Source organism: Erithacus rubecula, assembly GCF_903797595.1.
Source record: "Erithacus rubecula genome assembly, chromosome: 3".
Taxonomy (NCBI): Eukaryota; Metazoa; Chordata; class Aves; order Passeriformes; family Muscicapidae; genus Erithacus; species Erithacus rubecula.
In genome coordinates, this window is record NC_136689.1 from 75645167 (window position 1) to 75661269 (window position 16103).

Sequence of the window (16103 nt, forward strand, 5' to 3'; positions counted from 1 at the left end):
AAAACTCTCAGTCCAACCAGAGGCAAATCTGTCAGTTTGCATTTTTTCTGCCAGTTTCTCAGAAAATGCTAGATTAGGTAATTCTGAAAGTTACACTGATTCATCTTAGCTGTGACACGTTCTATGACTGAGACCACACTGGCTGCAACAACTGCTGCTGCATCAAGGGTGGAGGACTTGGTCTTGTTCAAATAACAGGGGCTTGCACTTTTTAATTTTTAATTGAGACTAATCCTTTGAAGATAAAACAGTCCTACCTGTGGTGTGAGAAATAACCAGAGCAGTGAATCCAGAAATGAACATCTCAGACCTGAGTGGATGACCTTTTCCTTCCACCATGTAAATAGCAGTAAAGTATGTCAGAAAAATACCTAGTTAGTTACCCTTTGTGGTTTGTTTTATCAGGAAAAATTTTCATTCTCACTTAATGGGTTCCTTGACCTGAGTTTTGACATCATGGTATAAGTATGACAAGCTCCAGTTCCCACCATCACAAAGCCTCTGTTGTGAAGTCCTCACCCTGCCCTGTGTGTCCTGAGGAGCTGACCACACCAGGGTTCAGCTCATGGTGGGATTCCCCCAGAAGGTGTTTCCACAGAAGAAGCCTCATTTTATTTCCTTGCTGCAAACACTGGACAGTTTGCAGTTTTTCAAGTTGTCAGACATAGGCTGGAGGCATATTGAATGGACTAAAGGACAGCTATAAGGATTTGGGAAGCTCTTACATTATTTTTGATGTCTCACCACTACTTCTCAAGGTTTGATGTTGCCTGTGCTGTGTATTATAGATGCCTGTACTACAAATTACAGTCACTCTGATGCTTATAGACAAGAAAATACAAATAATTTTTTAAGGTGTTTTTTTATGTAAACATATAAAAAAAGATCTGTACATCTGATAATAAAATAAATTCACTTTGGCCTTGTACAGTAGCTTTTGGTCATATAATGCCTAATGGAAAAGCTAATTGACATTCTGTCATTTCTGTTTCAATTAACTCACTGATGCCGCCCTCTAGAATTCGTGACAGATGATCTGTTTCCAAAATAAACCAAGTAACTAAATTTATTTGCAAACAAAGATTACCTCATTCTGGAATCCATGCTAAGCCTTTTTTCTGGCCTCCTTAACTTGTATAAGAGAAAACGTTAAGAAAATGCTTCCAAACTGTTAAAGACCAAAAGGGAGACTATATGTCATAGGAAGATAATGATTGAGAAAAATTAATCATAGGTAGTTTCAAATGTTTTAAGAATAAATCAGCACCTTTGATAAAAACCAGCATACTGGCAATTAAGACAGAAATTCCAGCAGAAAAAAGACATGGCAATTATGGATGGTATGATAGCATTTCAAGAAGAAAAATGTATTATAATAAAAATTCAGAAATTTTATATCATCATCCATGTAAGCATCTGAAAGCATGCTGGAATAATTAGTGAAGGAAAAGAAGAGAATGCCAACAACCATTTCTTGGACAATGCAAACAAAAAGCCCTGCAGAGATCTGTCAGGGCACCACAGATTCCTATTCCAGGAGTGCTGAGAGGTCTCTGGGTGTGTCATGGTAGGATCTGGCAGACAGGGCACCCCTCGGGCACTGGCCAGGCATGGTGGGAGATGTGCCTCAGGTCAGGGCCCAACAGCAGAGGCTCAGCTTAAAAGCAGCTCCCACAAAAAGGGCTGTGTCTTGCCCAGCACCCCCAGCCACAGAAGAAAGGGGATGTTTTCACATTTCCACAAATTTCCATGTTTCCTCCATGATGGGGAAATGCACTCAGAGCCCCAGCATGTATGGAAGTTTGAGAAATGCCTGAGTCTTCTGCTGAGACTGGATGCTTCTGCCTATGTAGGGATGTATCAGTGTTGAGCAATACTGGGTTGGATAGGAAACTAGGTATGCATTTCCAAAAATGCAAGAGAGCAGTGTGAATATAAAGATTTTCATTGGACAAGAGGTTTCTGCCTGCATGAGATTTGAATTGGTTGATGTAACTATAAAATCTTCCACTGCAGGATGAGTGTGTGTGTTCATAACAAAAATCTGGCATGCTCAGTGAACCAGCAAATAATCCACTGCCACTAGCACAGCTATTTACCATCTGCAAGGATCTTTAGTGTAATAAAGCTGGACATGGAAATGTAGCAAATGGCCTTATTACACAGTAGGGTGTTTTGTGTTGCATTAAACATGCAAAATGTATTCAGAATTAAACATCTGCTTACAGCCAAAATTCCTTATTTTTGTTTACAGGTAATCTCCACCAACATGAGTTTCATTGTGAAAGCTATACAGCAAATAGAATGATGTGCCTGTATTATTATTTAAGTAGATTTAATTTTCTACTATCTCATAAGTATTCTGTTTTGAATGTAATACACTGGCAATTACTCCCTTTGCTCCCTTATTAATATTTTAGGACTATACCATCTTGTTTTCCTCAGAGGTACAGGAAACAGCAGAAAGGAAGTAACCCACCATTGAGATGTTCTTCTATTTATGGTACAGGTCAATGTGTTACGGAAATTTTTTGAGAGAAAAAAATGAGCAGTGTTCAGTTTTCAATGTGCAGTAGTAACACAGTGCTTCCATTGCTATAACCCTTGAGTAGTTTGCTACCTACACACCTTATTCCTGTGCAACCTCTTCTGCACATAAAGATTTGCATGAAGTGTTTATATTGATACATAAATTTTAAAAAAAAACAAATACAACCAAACAATACCCCCTATTTTGTTTGTTCCCTGAACATTTCTCCTCCATTAATTCAAACATCTTCCTCATATATTTTTTGCTCCTGAATGTTCTACCTACAGCTGAATCTCCTCAAGTAAAAGAATTGGTATGAGTTTCCATTATTTTATTTGGAGGAAAATATTGCACAGCGCGGAGCTGGCGTAGTGGAGAAGAGAATGTACCTGGAGCAGAACAGAGGAAAATAGAGGAGCAACAAGTTCTGTTCCCCCAGGGGTTGTACTTCTCCTGCCTCTTCCATTGCCTGCTGGAAATGCAATTCATTTCACTGTCCCACAGTCTTATTACTTCGGTGTTATTTTTATCTGTATCACTGTTCCTTATTATTTGTCTTGTTATAATGCCGAGATACTTATGCCAAGATCAAGACTGTACAAATATGGCCCGAATCTGCCAGTAAAATGTCACACACGATAATGGAAGAGGTAGGAACAAGAACAGAGAAAGTGAACAATATTATTATTTCAGTTTTTCAGTAGAGAATAAGCTAAACTAAGGGAGATGTCCTCACATCTAGGAGTATAGTGCTGGTTTGAATGTCCCACTGTTCCCAAAAGAGATGGCAGATGTTACAGCCACAGCCTCCTCTGGAGGCTGTTGGACACACGTCTGGAAGTGTGAAGAGATGCCTGTGTTTAGGCAACCAAATACCTCTGTTCAGCCCACTTGAGGTCACTCGCTCAAGGTTCTTCAAGAAATGCACAGCAAAGCTGTGCTTCAGTATAGATCCTATAAGCTCCACTTCACCATCTTAATCACAAATAAATTCTTCCTGGTTTCAGCTCCTCTTATTTTCTTTCTCCCCACCACCTACACTACTGCTGTTATGAAGTGAATTATCCTTTCTTGCTTTACATTTTTCTTCTTTCTGTTTCGATCTTTGATTTTGGCTCCAGTCCTCCTCTCTCACTCAGCAGAAGGCTGAACGCTGCTTCGGTTGGAGGCTGTTACAGAATGTTCTCCACCCCTTCTGCTCTTTTGTTGGCATCTCCTCCCAAACAACTCCAATGCCCTCTGAAGCACAGGCAGCAACAGCCTTTGTCATTCTGTTTCAGCCAGCGTGCCAGTAGCTGTTGGTAGACAGGCAAACAGGTGATGTATTAAAAAAGTCACACCTGTGAAATACCCACTCACAATCAGCTCTCCAAGATAATTGCATATGTGTGAAAAAAAAATTATTCTGATTCATGTCAGATGTGTTTCCTTTTAAGAGTCATGTTATACATTTATTTTGGGTAAGATTAGGTAGAAAAGATTGACCTTCTTAAAGCACTCTATTATTTTGTACAGTCGCATCTTTCTTTTTCTGTCACTAAGAAGCAATTTGATTTCTGTGTTGACATTTTTATCTTCTTTTTATAGCCTTTCCAAAAGCCATGTCACTTACTGAACTTTTGCTGACAAACAAAAGGAACAGAAAAAATGGCATAAACCTCCACATACAGCAAATGGCAAGGGCATGCTGTATTACTCAGATATGGCTCAGTAACTTTTTTAGCATTCATTTCTCACTCCACTCCTTTAGTTCCACTGTCTTTTCTTTCTGGTTTTGCTTCAGTTCTCTTCTACCCAGTATTTTTGACTCATCTGTTTGTTCTGACACTTCCCTTTTTTCCCCGTCATTTTTTGTGATTACCTCTTCTTTCTTTAGAATTAATCTATTTGATTAGCTCTATTTTCACTTTTGTTCAACCTCTCTGGCAACCCCTTCAGGTATTATATTGCTATGAAAAAATTATACATAGAGAATTTCCTAACTCCACAGCATCTGCTGTTCATCAAAATGTCTCCGTCAATGTGTCCTTTTTTTTTTGCTTTACATTAGCAATCTGGATGAAACCACGTTATTTACCTACTTAACAACCACCTTGTGAACAAATGTAATTTTAGGATTGAAGCATCTTGTTCTAAAGCCAAGCTAAAGGGCCACCATGGACTTAGCTAATGCAGAGCTGCCAGAAAAATAGATTTTTCATGAGAACTGGAATTAGTGGCTGATGAGAAAAGTTACAATGATACTTCTTATTCCACTATGAGAGATCAACCTCTGAATATGCATTTTTTAGAGCAATACTGTAAATATCACTGCTGTTCTTTGTCCTTAATAGGTCTTTTGCATGGCCTCCATGATAGATGCAGACTCTAGGGGGACTGAAATTGCTTTAACAGCACCTTGCCCAACTGGTTTGAATGTCACTCTCCTGAAATATGTGTCTGATGCTTTTCTGCCAACAGCACATCGCTGAACTGGTCTCCAGCCAGTCCGAAAGGTCAGTCCAGGTGTTTGGAATACACTCTGCAGCCCCTCTGAAGAGCTTGAGAGTCAGGTGATGCCGTGAGATCGTGAGCTGAGGGCTGCTGCTTTGGTTCTGTGGGCTGCTTCGGTCTTCTGATAAAATACCCACACCGAGAAAGCCACTACTATCACAACACAGCCAGTGAAGGTGCCGGCTGAGCTCACCAGGCACTCCCTCATCTTGAGACTAAATACAAGCTGCCAATGAGGAAGGCGTGTGATTCCATCACACTTTGGATCTAAATGTGGCTACGGAAAAGCATATGGCTTCGCAATTGTTTTTGGTTTGCTTTTTGGTTTTTTTGTTTTGTGTTTTTTTTTAAGGTTTTATTTCTCTCTCCTACCCAGCACAGACTGTTGCTGTCATCTTCACGAGATCAAATGTGCACTGGTGTCATACTCGATGCTGAAATTCACACCTACTTTCCTTCAGCAGCCCCAGCCAAACTTTAAAGAATTTCTAACCGCTGACGATTTCTTTTTTTTTTTTTAGAAGGTATTTGATCATGATGCTTTTAGCAGTTTTAATTTTGAAAATGAGGTGATGTAATGAATTAAAGAAAAAATCCAGCCACAGAAGACTGGGAGAGCTACTGTTTCACACGCAAAGAACAACTGTTGAATATTCGTTCTGCAGCCTCCTGCAGCCAAACCCGGCTAACGGAGAAGGATCTGTGGGTGTCCCCTGAGGGGCGCGTCCTGCGGCGCTGGTTCAGGAGCCCCCGGAGCACGGAGCAGGGCCAGGAGCGGCCGCGAGGGGAAGGAAAGGCAGCGCCCGGGGCAGGGCAGGGGCCGGGCTGCGGGGGAAGCGTGCTGAGGCAGGGCAGGAACGCCGGGGGCGGGCGGGAGAGCAGGCAGGGATTTTCGTCCCGGAAAGGGGCAGGGGGTTTCGCCCGGCTGGCGAGGGCGGCGGCTTTCCCGGAGCGGCGCGGTGCCGGACCCGCGCCTCAGTCTCTGTCACCCTCTCCCCGTGTCACCCTCTCCCCGTGTCACCCTCTCCCCGTCCCTCCCTCCGTCCCCCGCCCCGCCCCGCCCCGCCGCCCGCGGCCCCGCGCGCCGCCGCTCGCACCGCGCCGGGCCGTGAGGGAGCGGCCGCGCCGGGTCACCTTCGCCGCCGCCGGCAGCGCGGAGCCGCCCCCCGCCCGGAGCCGCCCCCTGCCCGCCGCCATCCGCCGCTTCGGGCCGTCCCCGCCCCGGGGGAGCGGGTGCCCCGGGGCATGAGCTGCGCCTCGGAGAGCGTCGTGCTGCCTGCCGGGGAGCCGCCGAGAGCCGCCGCCGCCGCCCCGCTGGAGCTGCCGGCCGGGGCGGGGGAGGCGAGCGGGGACAGCCCCGAGGAGGGCGAGGGCCGGAGCGGCGGCTCGGAGAGAGGGGCCGCCGGCGGCGACAAGCCCGAGACGCGCTCGGTGTGCAGCAGCAGCGAGAGCGGCAGCGGCGGCCACGGCGGCGGGGCCGGCCCCATCTGCAAGATCTGCTTCCAGGGCCCCGAGCAGGTGAGAGGGGCGCCGGGCGGGCGGGCGGGCGGCACCGCGCCTTCGCACCCCGCCTGGGCCGAGCCCTGTCCCTGGTGCTGATGTCGGGAATCGCCCTCTCCGGCTGCGCTATGCGAGCTGCCTGTGGGGAACGCCGGGGGGAAGCTGAGCCGGCGCAGAGCTCTGGGAGAATTCCGGGATTTAACCGGGATTTTGGCTCGCACGCTGGGTGTCCTCTGGCGCTCACGCTCCCTGGTTCGCCTTTGAGGATTCTGCACAGTACCGATTTCTCAGGTTTCTGTTAGACTTTAAAATGAGAGTGTTAGCTTACAGGTAATGCTGGGATGCTCCAAGTATCATGTCTGTCGTGACGTAACTAGCATTTTATAGCTTGTCGTGGAGTTTGAAAGAAGAGAATAGCTGATTTATATAATACAGAAACTACTGAGGGAAGTGCTTAGTTACGCTATTGAAGGTCCTGGCTGACAGCAGAGAGCCGTGCTCCAAGAGCAAGATTCTCTTGCTTGAATCGTGACGTCACACTTTTTTTTCTGAGTTATGACTTCAAACAGCTTTTGGAGAAATATACCCAACCCCTTCTGGTAGCTTTTGACGTATTTGAAAGGGCTAACGGTGCTGCTGTTTAAGGCATGGTAATATTGCAGTTGTTTCACACAGGTGTGTGAACATGTGTAGACAGCTTTCTGGAATTTCTCAGTAGAAGCAGCTAGGTATTTTTAAGACAGTTACATTTTTGAGTATTTCATAGCCACAAATATATGCTTTTCCACATAGTGAAATTGAGACCAGGTCGTTGTTACAAACCCCTAAATATTTTGGTATGAAGTGTACATGTATGTGAAAGTTCCTTTAAAGATGATGTTTCTGTATTGCCTTTCCAGGGTGAATTGTTAAACCCTTGCCGCTGCGATGGCTCAGTACGATACACGCATCAGCTTTGCCTCTTAAAGTGGATAAGTGAAAGAGGCTCATGGACCTGTGAACTCTGCTGTTACAGATACCATGTTATAGCCATTAAAATGAAAAAGCCTTGTCAGGTAATTTGTTCTTTTAAAAAAGCTATGTCTTTTCAGTCATTTTTTTAAAAACAAAATTATTCTTACTTTTATTTCTGAGGTTTTTGGGAATACAGCAGAAGATCCTATGTCAGCCAGCACTTGCACCCACTTGAAGTTGGTTTTTAAAACCAGTTAAATATTAAAATGTGTAGTGATTTGGTTCTGTTATGTTCTCCTAGTTTTTGGCTTGCTGTAGAAATGGTCTTTAGCAGTTGGTAAATTCTGTAAGTAGTTAAATCATGCTAAGATGTGACAGAAAACTTGGGTCTCCCAGATTCACTTTCTAAACTTTAAACATGTCTTTATTGTTTGTTGAAGACTCACTCAAAGGTTGATTTTGTTCCTTCTTCAAGCTTGGGGTCCAGAGGGGCGAGGAGAAAGAAAGTTTCTGTTGTCTGTGTGCTGGGGGTTGAGTGTACTATAATAATGTAAAAGGACTTTACTTTTCAGTCTTTACACAATTCAGAGCAGTAGAACACTCCTAAAGTTCTGTCCACCAGTAGCTGTTTCAGAAGCTGAAGTGTGCAGTAACATTTTCCACTCCTCCGCTTCAGCAGCATCAGAACATGAGCTGGAAGTTAGAGCATTGTAGTGTAGCATGTTCAGGGAGAGGCGGGGGGAGAAACCCAATGCTCCAGCAGATCTCTTAGGAAAGCCTTAATACCACTTTGCATATCAGGACTCTTTAGAGACTTTAAATTCCAACTTGGAAATTGTGTTTTATAACATCTGAGGAACACATTTAGTAAGATAATTATATCTTTTTTTAGTTTTGTTCGCAAGAGCTCAGAGATGATGGAGCTCTCAAAGGCCAGAGCACTCAGGCCATTTTTCTGTGCCTGTGTTTGATTGAAGTTTTATAACAAAGACATGGTTGGATGGTAATGGCAGTTGTGTGAATGTGATAAGCATTCCTTGGGTACAGAGTATCTATAGTATTTGTTTACAGCTGTTCAGATTAGGGGAAAGCACTTTCAGAGCCAGTGCCCTTCAATTTTTTTTTCCTTTATAAATCCTCAAAGGAAAGGTGTTGGTAAACTTCCCTGGACAGAATCTTTATGATGTAAAAAAGTAAAGGATTTGTAAAACACCTCAGAAAATGAAGGCAGTAGATTCTGTTTACACAGACATGGTTTGGCATGGGGTTTAATCCTTTTGGATTTTTTCAACCTTTCAAAAAGGCCTTTTTTTCCTTGCATATCCACAGAATCTCATCCTTTTCCTAGCAAAGATGACAATAGCAATAGTTTGCAATTACAATATCTGAAAATTGTTGTTAGACAGCAGAGATACGACACAGTTGCCTGCAAAGAGGCATCTAGTACTATTTGAGGTGTCCTAAGGTAGCCAAAATGTGTACACAGAATAGCAGATAGAACAGAACTTATGAAGGACTCTGAAACTGCAGGTGGAGGACAAGTGGGTATTAAAGGACATCTCGAAAAAAGGACATCATTAGATACCTATCTGTGAACAGCAGAATCAAGCCCAGGTTTGAAGAATAACTATTCAGTTTCTCTGAAAAGAGAAGCAGAGTCAGTAGATGACACAGTAGTCAGTAAAGTTTGGCAAAGCTTACAAGGGAAGTAGAATAACACTGAAGAGACAGAAGTTAAATGCCATTCATTGCATTATTTGTCACCTTATCTTTCTTTTTTTTGTTGGGGGAAGAGGGAAAAAAACCAAATTCATGGTTTTTGTTCAAAAGCTTAGTATTTGATTTATTCTTAACCCTGTGTTTCATTTTTTAGGTAAGTCATTTAACTCTGTGCTTTCTTTCTTGACAAAATAGCATACAGAAAGATTTCATGGAGTTGCAACTCAAGTTAGACATACAATCCTGAGGTCAAATTCCTGACACACAAAAGATCACCCATCTTTTTGAGAGAACACAGTAGTACCTTTCTCAGTGACCTACACAGAATATTCCTCTTGTAGTAACAGAGTCTAAAAGGAAGTCTCAAACCGCAGTCATCTCTGTAATTTTATAAGGAAAATCAATCGTAAATGTGCTCACTCACTCCTGCATATTCTGACTGTAATAGTTTGGCCATTTTTAGCAACTGTAGTGGCTTAAACTTTTGGACAGGTCCTGAGTTGTTTTCTACACTGCACAAAAGTTTGTTTTAAGGTAAGTTTTTGGTTAGTTTCAGAAAAAAGCTAAGGGTGAGATCATTGCAATACAGAAGGAATTTAAAACATCATCATTTGAAGCAGTGAATGTACTTTAAAGTTCCCAAAAAAGCAGGACTTCTTGCTTAAATTAGATAAAATATTTGGACAAGGGTGGTTTACTCTCTCAACAACCAGTAGTTCACCTCAGTCCATTTTCCCAGAATTGTCTCTACCAGTCTTTTTCTACTTATTAGAACTTTGTAGGCAGGGTCATAGGAGAGAAAACTGGTGCTATTAACAAAAATAGCTTTTTCTCAGGTGAATGCAGATTTACACCAGGTCTATGCAAACCTGGTCTATTTACTCTCAGGTCTATGCAGATTTACAACAGCTCTTCAGGTTTGCTTTTACCTCATTTATTTAAGGAATGTAGCAACGTGTAGAGACTTAAGAAAGAAGAGATTTTTCTATGTTTCGTTCAGAACATTGGAATAGATGTGAATATTCCATTTAATATCTAAAATGTTCTCTGGTTTCTGTTGCTTCATGGAAGGTAAAGTCATCTCCAAGGGATGCCTCTTCTGGGACAGTACATTTGAGAAACAGAATATTTCTGTTTTGATAGAAATTCTTCCAGTGTCGGTGTTCCAATTCCAGATTCATCAGCTAGTACATAATTCACTTTTAAGAATATAATAGATTCTTAACACATAGATTTTATTATAGGAATAAACTTTAAAATATATTAAAAAAAAACAAATTAACCCATGGGCTAACAGTGGAAGACGAGCACACAGACAGGTTGATGACATTTGATATAATGTATAACAGAGATTTGGAATTTTTCAGAGTAGTTCATTAATGAAAACATGTGCTCATGTTGCTGGACTTGTTTTATTGGCAGGATGGAATTTGATCCAATAATAGGCAGAGCTATGTTAATAACTAGAAAATTCCCTTACTGCCCCTCACGCTGTAATGAGGGGAGCTGAACAAATACTGCTTTAGTCAGGGAGTTTTGGAAGGTTTTTTAAAAAGACTTAAAAAGGAGAGAGAAATTTCAAATGTATGACTTGAAAATTAAAATAATTTAGCATTATATTTGAGATTAACAAAAAGAAAAAAAGTGCAAAAAGAAATATTTTCTATTAGTTTGCTAAGGTTATAATTTGTACAGATTTCCTTCCTAAAGGAAATACATTCCTAAAAGAAATATAAACACATTGTTTTATTTTTACTGGTACCATCTAATTTTTGAGCTGTTAGAAGATTAGTTCACTAGACTTGCACTTGAGTAGGAATGTGTATTGAAGAATGTCAGTGCTCTTGTATGATTCAGAAATAATGTTTGAAAGTGGAATAGAATCATGCAAAGGTTAAGAATATATACTTTGGTGCTGATACCTGTCACTTCTACAAGTAATGATATTTAGAGAGTAGCTTTTTCTAGACTTAGTATAGTCTGTCATAAAATGGTGTTATTAGATGTTTAATAAATCCTGTTCATTAAAACATTATATGGAATGGACCCATTCCAAAAGTGTTACAGTCTATGGATTTATGGTGCTAATTTAAAACCTAGTTGTATGCTAATTCAACACCTTTTCTGATATCAGAAAAATTGCAAAATTTATTTTAAAAAGTAAATGCTTACTTGATAGGCCTGATTTCTTGAAATAGCTAAAAAAATTAGGGCGCTATTTTTCGAAAGGTAAGGTTTCGCTTTTCCAGATTTTGTTAACACCTAATACTCACTCATTTGAGAAAGCTCACTGGCATCGACTAGATATGCATGAGCAAAACTCAGTAGCAGAGTGCAGATATGTGAATGCATGCTACATTAAAAAGTGAAAAAGTCAAGTTCTTCAAATATTTCAGTATGGAGGCCAATGTCAAGAAAAAATTATGCAGTAAGTGTTTAGTAAAAATTTTTGCTAATGACTATTCTCAGCTGGATGACAGCACTAAGTTCTTCTAGCATAACTAAGAAGGGGAAAGGGAAAAGGCTGAAATCTGCAATTCCGTATTCTGAACTGCACAATGTACTAAGAACAGTCTGTTAATGTCTCTTCCTGTACTGAAGATCCAGAAGGATGCTATTCCATGCTATTCCATATGTCAGTGACAAAAAAGAACAAAAAAGGTTGTTTTTCTAATGTTGGACAATTTATAAAGAAGTTTGAACAAGAGATAAGGGACAAATCTGTGGTACACTAGCCCTGGTATCGAGAACCCTGGTACACTAGCCATTTCCAACTATAATTCAGTTTTTGGCATCTCAAATGGGATGTGTTTTAAGACGTGTCTTGAAAAGAAAATTACAAACCTTCATAGACATCCTTTGAAAATGAAGGCACTATGCAATAAAGTACTTTACTGAGATAGGTATGAAGAACTGAATTAACGAGATTCAATGCCTGAGTAGTCATTAGAAGGTAATTAATATGTCAATAAATGCCTGGAAGGACTTAAAAAATCAAATCAAGTCTTTTTAATTTCATGTGATGGAGAAGAGAGTACATCATAGTGGCAAAGAAGGCCAGTAACATGGTCAAAGTAGTGGAATAAAAGGAATTGTACTTGAAGCAGTTTTGTACTTGCTGAGAAAATTACTTTTGCCATGAGCTTAAAAGATGTGATATAGGAATTGAGACATAAGACAAAAGTGATGATAAGTAATTAATTTTTTATGTATGAATAGTCTTAGATATGCTACATAGAAAGAACATGCAAGTTTTAGAAATATTTATAACAGGAGGATCCAAATATTTATTTACATTTAAGATAATTCCTGATAAATTTAAGATAATTTCAAGAACAAATTAATGTATTGGAGTGACAAAACTATACTGCTTGAGGAAGACTGGGGCATGCAAATCCCAGAGATTTTAATGGACCTAATTAAACGGTAAAAAGTGGTAGAAGCAGGCTAATGCTAGTTTTGACAGGAGAGGGAAATCTGAAACAGAAAACTAAATGTCAGTCATCAGCATAGATATAGTAGATGTACTTTTCACACTTTTTCTTTTTTTCTTTTTTTTTTTTTGTTAGCATCTGCTTTTGGCCACTTTTAGGGAGAATTTACTAGACTAGAACCTTTTAATGTAATACACTCTGATACAGTCATCTCAGTGACTGCACTGTGTAGATGGTGATTATGATCAATTCTAAGTAGCATGCTTAATGAGTTTAGAAACAAAAGGATAGCAGAGCTGTTGGAGAGGGCAATTGAGGGGTTTTTCTGTGGTGGGAAAAGCAAAATATATTTTCTGTTAAAAATCTGAAGGTAAATGAGAGACTGACAAAGAATTGGGTAAGCAAGTGTCAGTCGTGCAGAGTACAGAGAGTATAAAAAAGAGGATAGTAAAAATTTCACCACCAACTTAAAAAACAGAGATGCAGAAAATGGAAGGCATCAAAGAGAAAATTCTGATGGAATAATGAACTTCATGTTGTGTTTTCTTTGTTATCTTGTAATTAATGCATAGAGAGACTTGGAAATGAAAGGGTACAGAACTGGCAAATAAAGACAGCAAAACAGTGTGGAGACAAAAGTCAATTTAGCTTGAGAAAAAGATTAGGTTGGTCATTCAGATGAGAGAGCACATTTTTCACGGAGCAAGTGAGCAGGCCAGTGGTGCACTGCTAGCACACTAGGAGCTGAATATTTCCTGTTAGAATACAGAGCTGAAGGAGTGCAAATTGGACATTACAGTGGAAGGGAGGAACAAAGCTTTAGAAACTTTTTGAAAGTTGATATAATTGATAATTAATGACGTGTGAGAAAGAATAGGGGATGGAAGAATATCAGAAGTACCAATGAAAGTCATGAAATAATGAAGAATAGTAGGTGAACAAAGGAACGGATTCTATCATCACAGTGAGAGTTGGGTAGGGATACAGAACAACTAATAACAAAAGACTAGATATTGAGTAGAAATACTGAAGCATATTTGTAAGTTATGAAAAGAAATTAAATTATCCCAAGAAGTCAGAGCAGGCATTAAATGGGAGCTGAAACCATCAGGAAGGAATATGAGGGGTTACAGAGAAAATCCAACAGTTTAGGAGTTTGTCAGACTTCTAAGTATATCCTAAGGTAATCAAGGAGAATACAAATTTTAAAAAGCAGAGTATACTTGAAAAAAAAATAGTATTAAAAGTATGTGGGTGTGTGCCCCTCATTTTTTACTCTTCCATATCTTCTTAAAAAAGCAATTGCTTTCTGTTTTTATTTTCTGGTACGTGTAGATTGTGCTCAAGGCAGTTTGATTGCTAGAATAGTGTGAAAAAACAGTGCAATGTAAACTATGAATGGTACTTGGAAATTATTTCTAATTACAAGTGTCATCCTGATCTAGTGGTAAGACATATAGTATAGATTAAAGAGTGGCATAATCTTGGTATATTATGGTATATTATTGGTATATATAGTGGGTTAACTACTTCAAGGAAAAAAAGGTGGATTCCTTCAGCCTAAGATTTTCATGGGGCAGAATGACTTGCATAAGATACAGTGCCAGATTGTTTTTTAGAGGAAATATATTAAATTACAGTTATTGCTGGAAATATAAGCATAAAGTACATATTTTCAGCAGACCTCATTATAAAAAAGCATCCAAAAGTAGAAAAGGGTGTGAATGGGAATCAAGGTTGCTGCATATACATAGGGGCTGCAATTTCAAATGCTTAGAATAACAATGCAAGGCTTAAGATACTGTATCAGACCTGTGTTCAGCAACCTTTGTGTTACTGTTTTTTTGTCATTTTCTGTTTGCTTAGGTGTTTTCCCAGTGGATCGATCTGCTAGAAATTTGTTTAGTGATGAAAGATTTCTGAGTTTGTGCAATACAAATTTTTGTCTTTTTTCATATGTCAAAAATCCTTGTTATTCAAGTCTTTAATTCCTATCAACAGATTAATGGAAAAATACTGAAACCAATAAGTGCTTTTTTTCAGCAGGCTTCTTCTATTTCTTAATATGACAAATTGTTAATACATGATGCTGTACTGCTTTCATACTGGCTGTCTCTGACTCCTTACCTTATGGAATTTAGCAGTGCAAGCACCCTGGTTTGAGCATCACATACTATCAATACATTCTGACTTCTCTACCAGTCTGTGTTAACTCTGAAGTATCCCTATAGTTCTATCCACAAATGAAATTTATCAAAGAAAGTTTTATTAAATTAATTTTGAAATTTACTTGTAATACTTTTTGGTTTTGAATGTTGGTCCATTCTCACTGAGGTCTTTTAGCACTTCATCCCTATGACTGGCAGTCATTGAGCATTTCATTGAGCACTTCATTGAGCACTTCATCCCATTGACTGGCATCCTAAAGACTGCCAATTTACTTCTTTCTTAATTTGCTGTATTGAAGAGACAGGTTTTGCACCTATTGCGCTTGTATTTTTAATTTTTTTTTGTCCCATGTGTAGATTCAAATTGGATGTTTTGTATTTACTCTGAGGATTCTTTCTTGTTGCTTCAGCAGTGTGCAGAGAATAGGCCCTGCCTGATTTCATGCCTACAGTGAAGGAACACTTTGACCTCAGTTCCTTTGAAGTATTGTCTGACTCACAGCACCCTCACTGTGCATTTTGCTTGCATGACTCTTTTGCTGTGGGGTTCTTTCCTTCTTGTTTTAATTTATTTCAACTTCCCTTTTTATTTACTTTTATTTCTTCATTTCTATTTTTCTCCTCCTTTTGTTTACATTTCAGTGAAGCTCATGGAGTATTCTCATTCTTGGCCACATGTTGTTTCCTTACCCTCTACTCTATTTGTGTGTATGTGTCCCATTTTTACATATTTTTCTGGCAGTGTCTTCCCTGCAGTGCAGCATTAAATTTTGCCTGTTCTGTGATGAGCATATTCCCTGTACAGGAATATACCCACACAAACTATATTAGTGGATGAGGCCTTTTTCCTAAGCTCAGGCTCATTTTTCTCATCTTTTATGGCCAAAGAAAAGATATAATAAAATAATTCCTTAGTAGTTTCACAAAGTCATGAAACTTGCCATAAAGATTAAATGCTAGCTAGCTTTATGTGTACTTTACTCTCCTAACACTGGAAGCATATTATTCCAAGCAGTACAAGGATTTTGGAAAAAGCAAATTTCATAAAACTGACAGCCAGGAAACTGCTGCTGAAGAAAATTAGAGTAAACTTCAGTGTGTCTTCTTTCATGGTAAGGAGGCTCTCTCTGACAGAGAGTCTGAGAGACAGAGAGTCTGCATCTTAATGGAACCCTTTATGTATCTCTCATTGCTTTATCTGTGCAATCTGCATTTTACAGTCTACTAGAGCTTGTGGTTACTCTCAGCATATTATGTTGCTCCTTGAATGACTACAGTCCACATCTGTTTCAGGGCTCTTTGATA

The 16103-nt window shown here is 39.8% G+C and overlaps 1 protein-coding gene across 1 annotated transcript in view; it reads left to right on the plus strand.

Moving 5' to 3' along the window:
• Window positions 1-6135: 6135 nt before the first annotated feature.
• The window catches only part of MARCHF11 (membrane associated ring-CH-type finger 11), a 30437-nt gene continuing 20469 nt past the window's right edge, over window positions 6136-16103 (plus strand). The window contains exons 1-2 of the mRNA XM_079302844.1: window positions 6136-6541; window positions 7423-7578. Of these exons, the coding sequence (XP_079158970.1) occupies window positions 6269-6541; window positions 7423-7578 (429 nt within the window). The 5' untranslated portion in view covers window positions 6136-6268. The remainder of the gene's footprint in view (window positions 6542-7422; window positions 7579-16103) is intronic.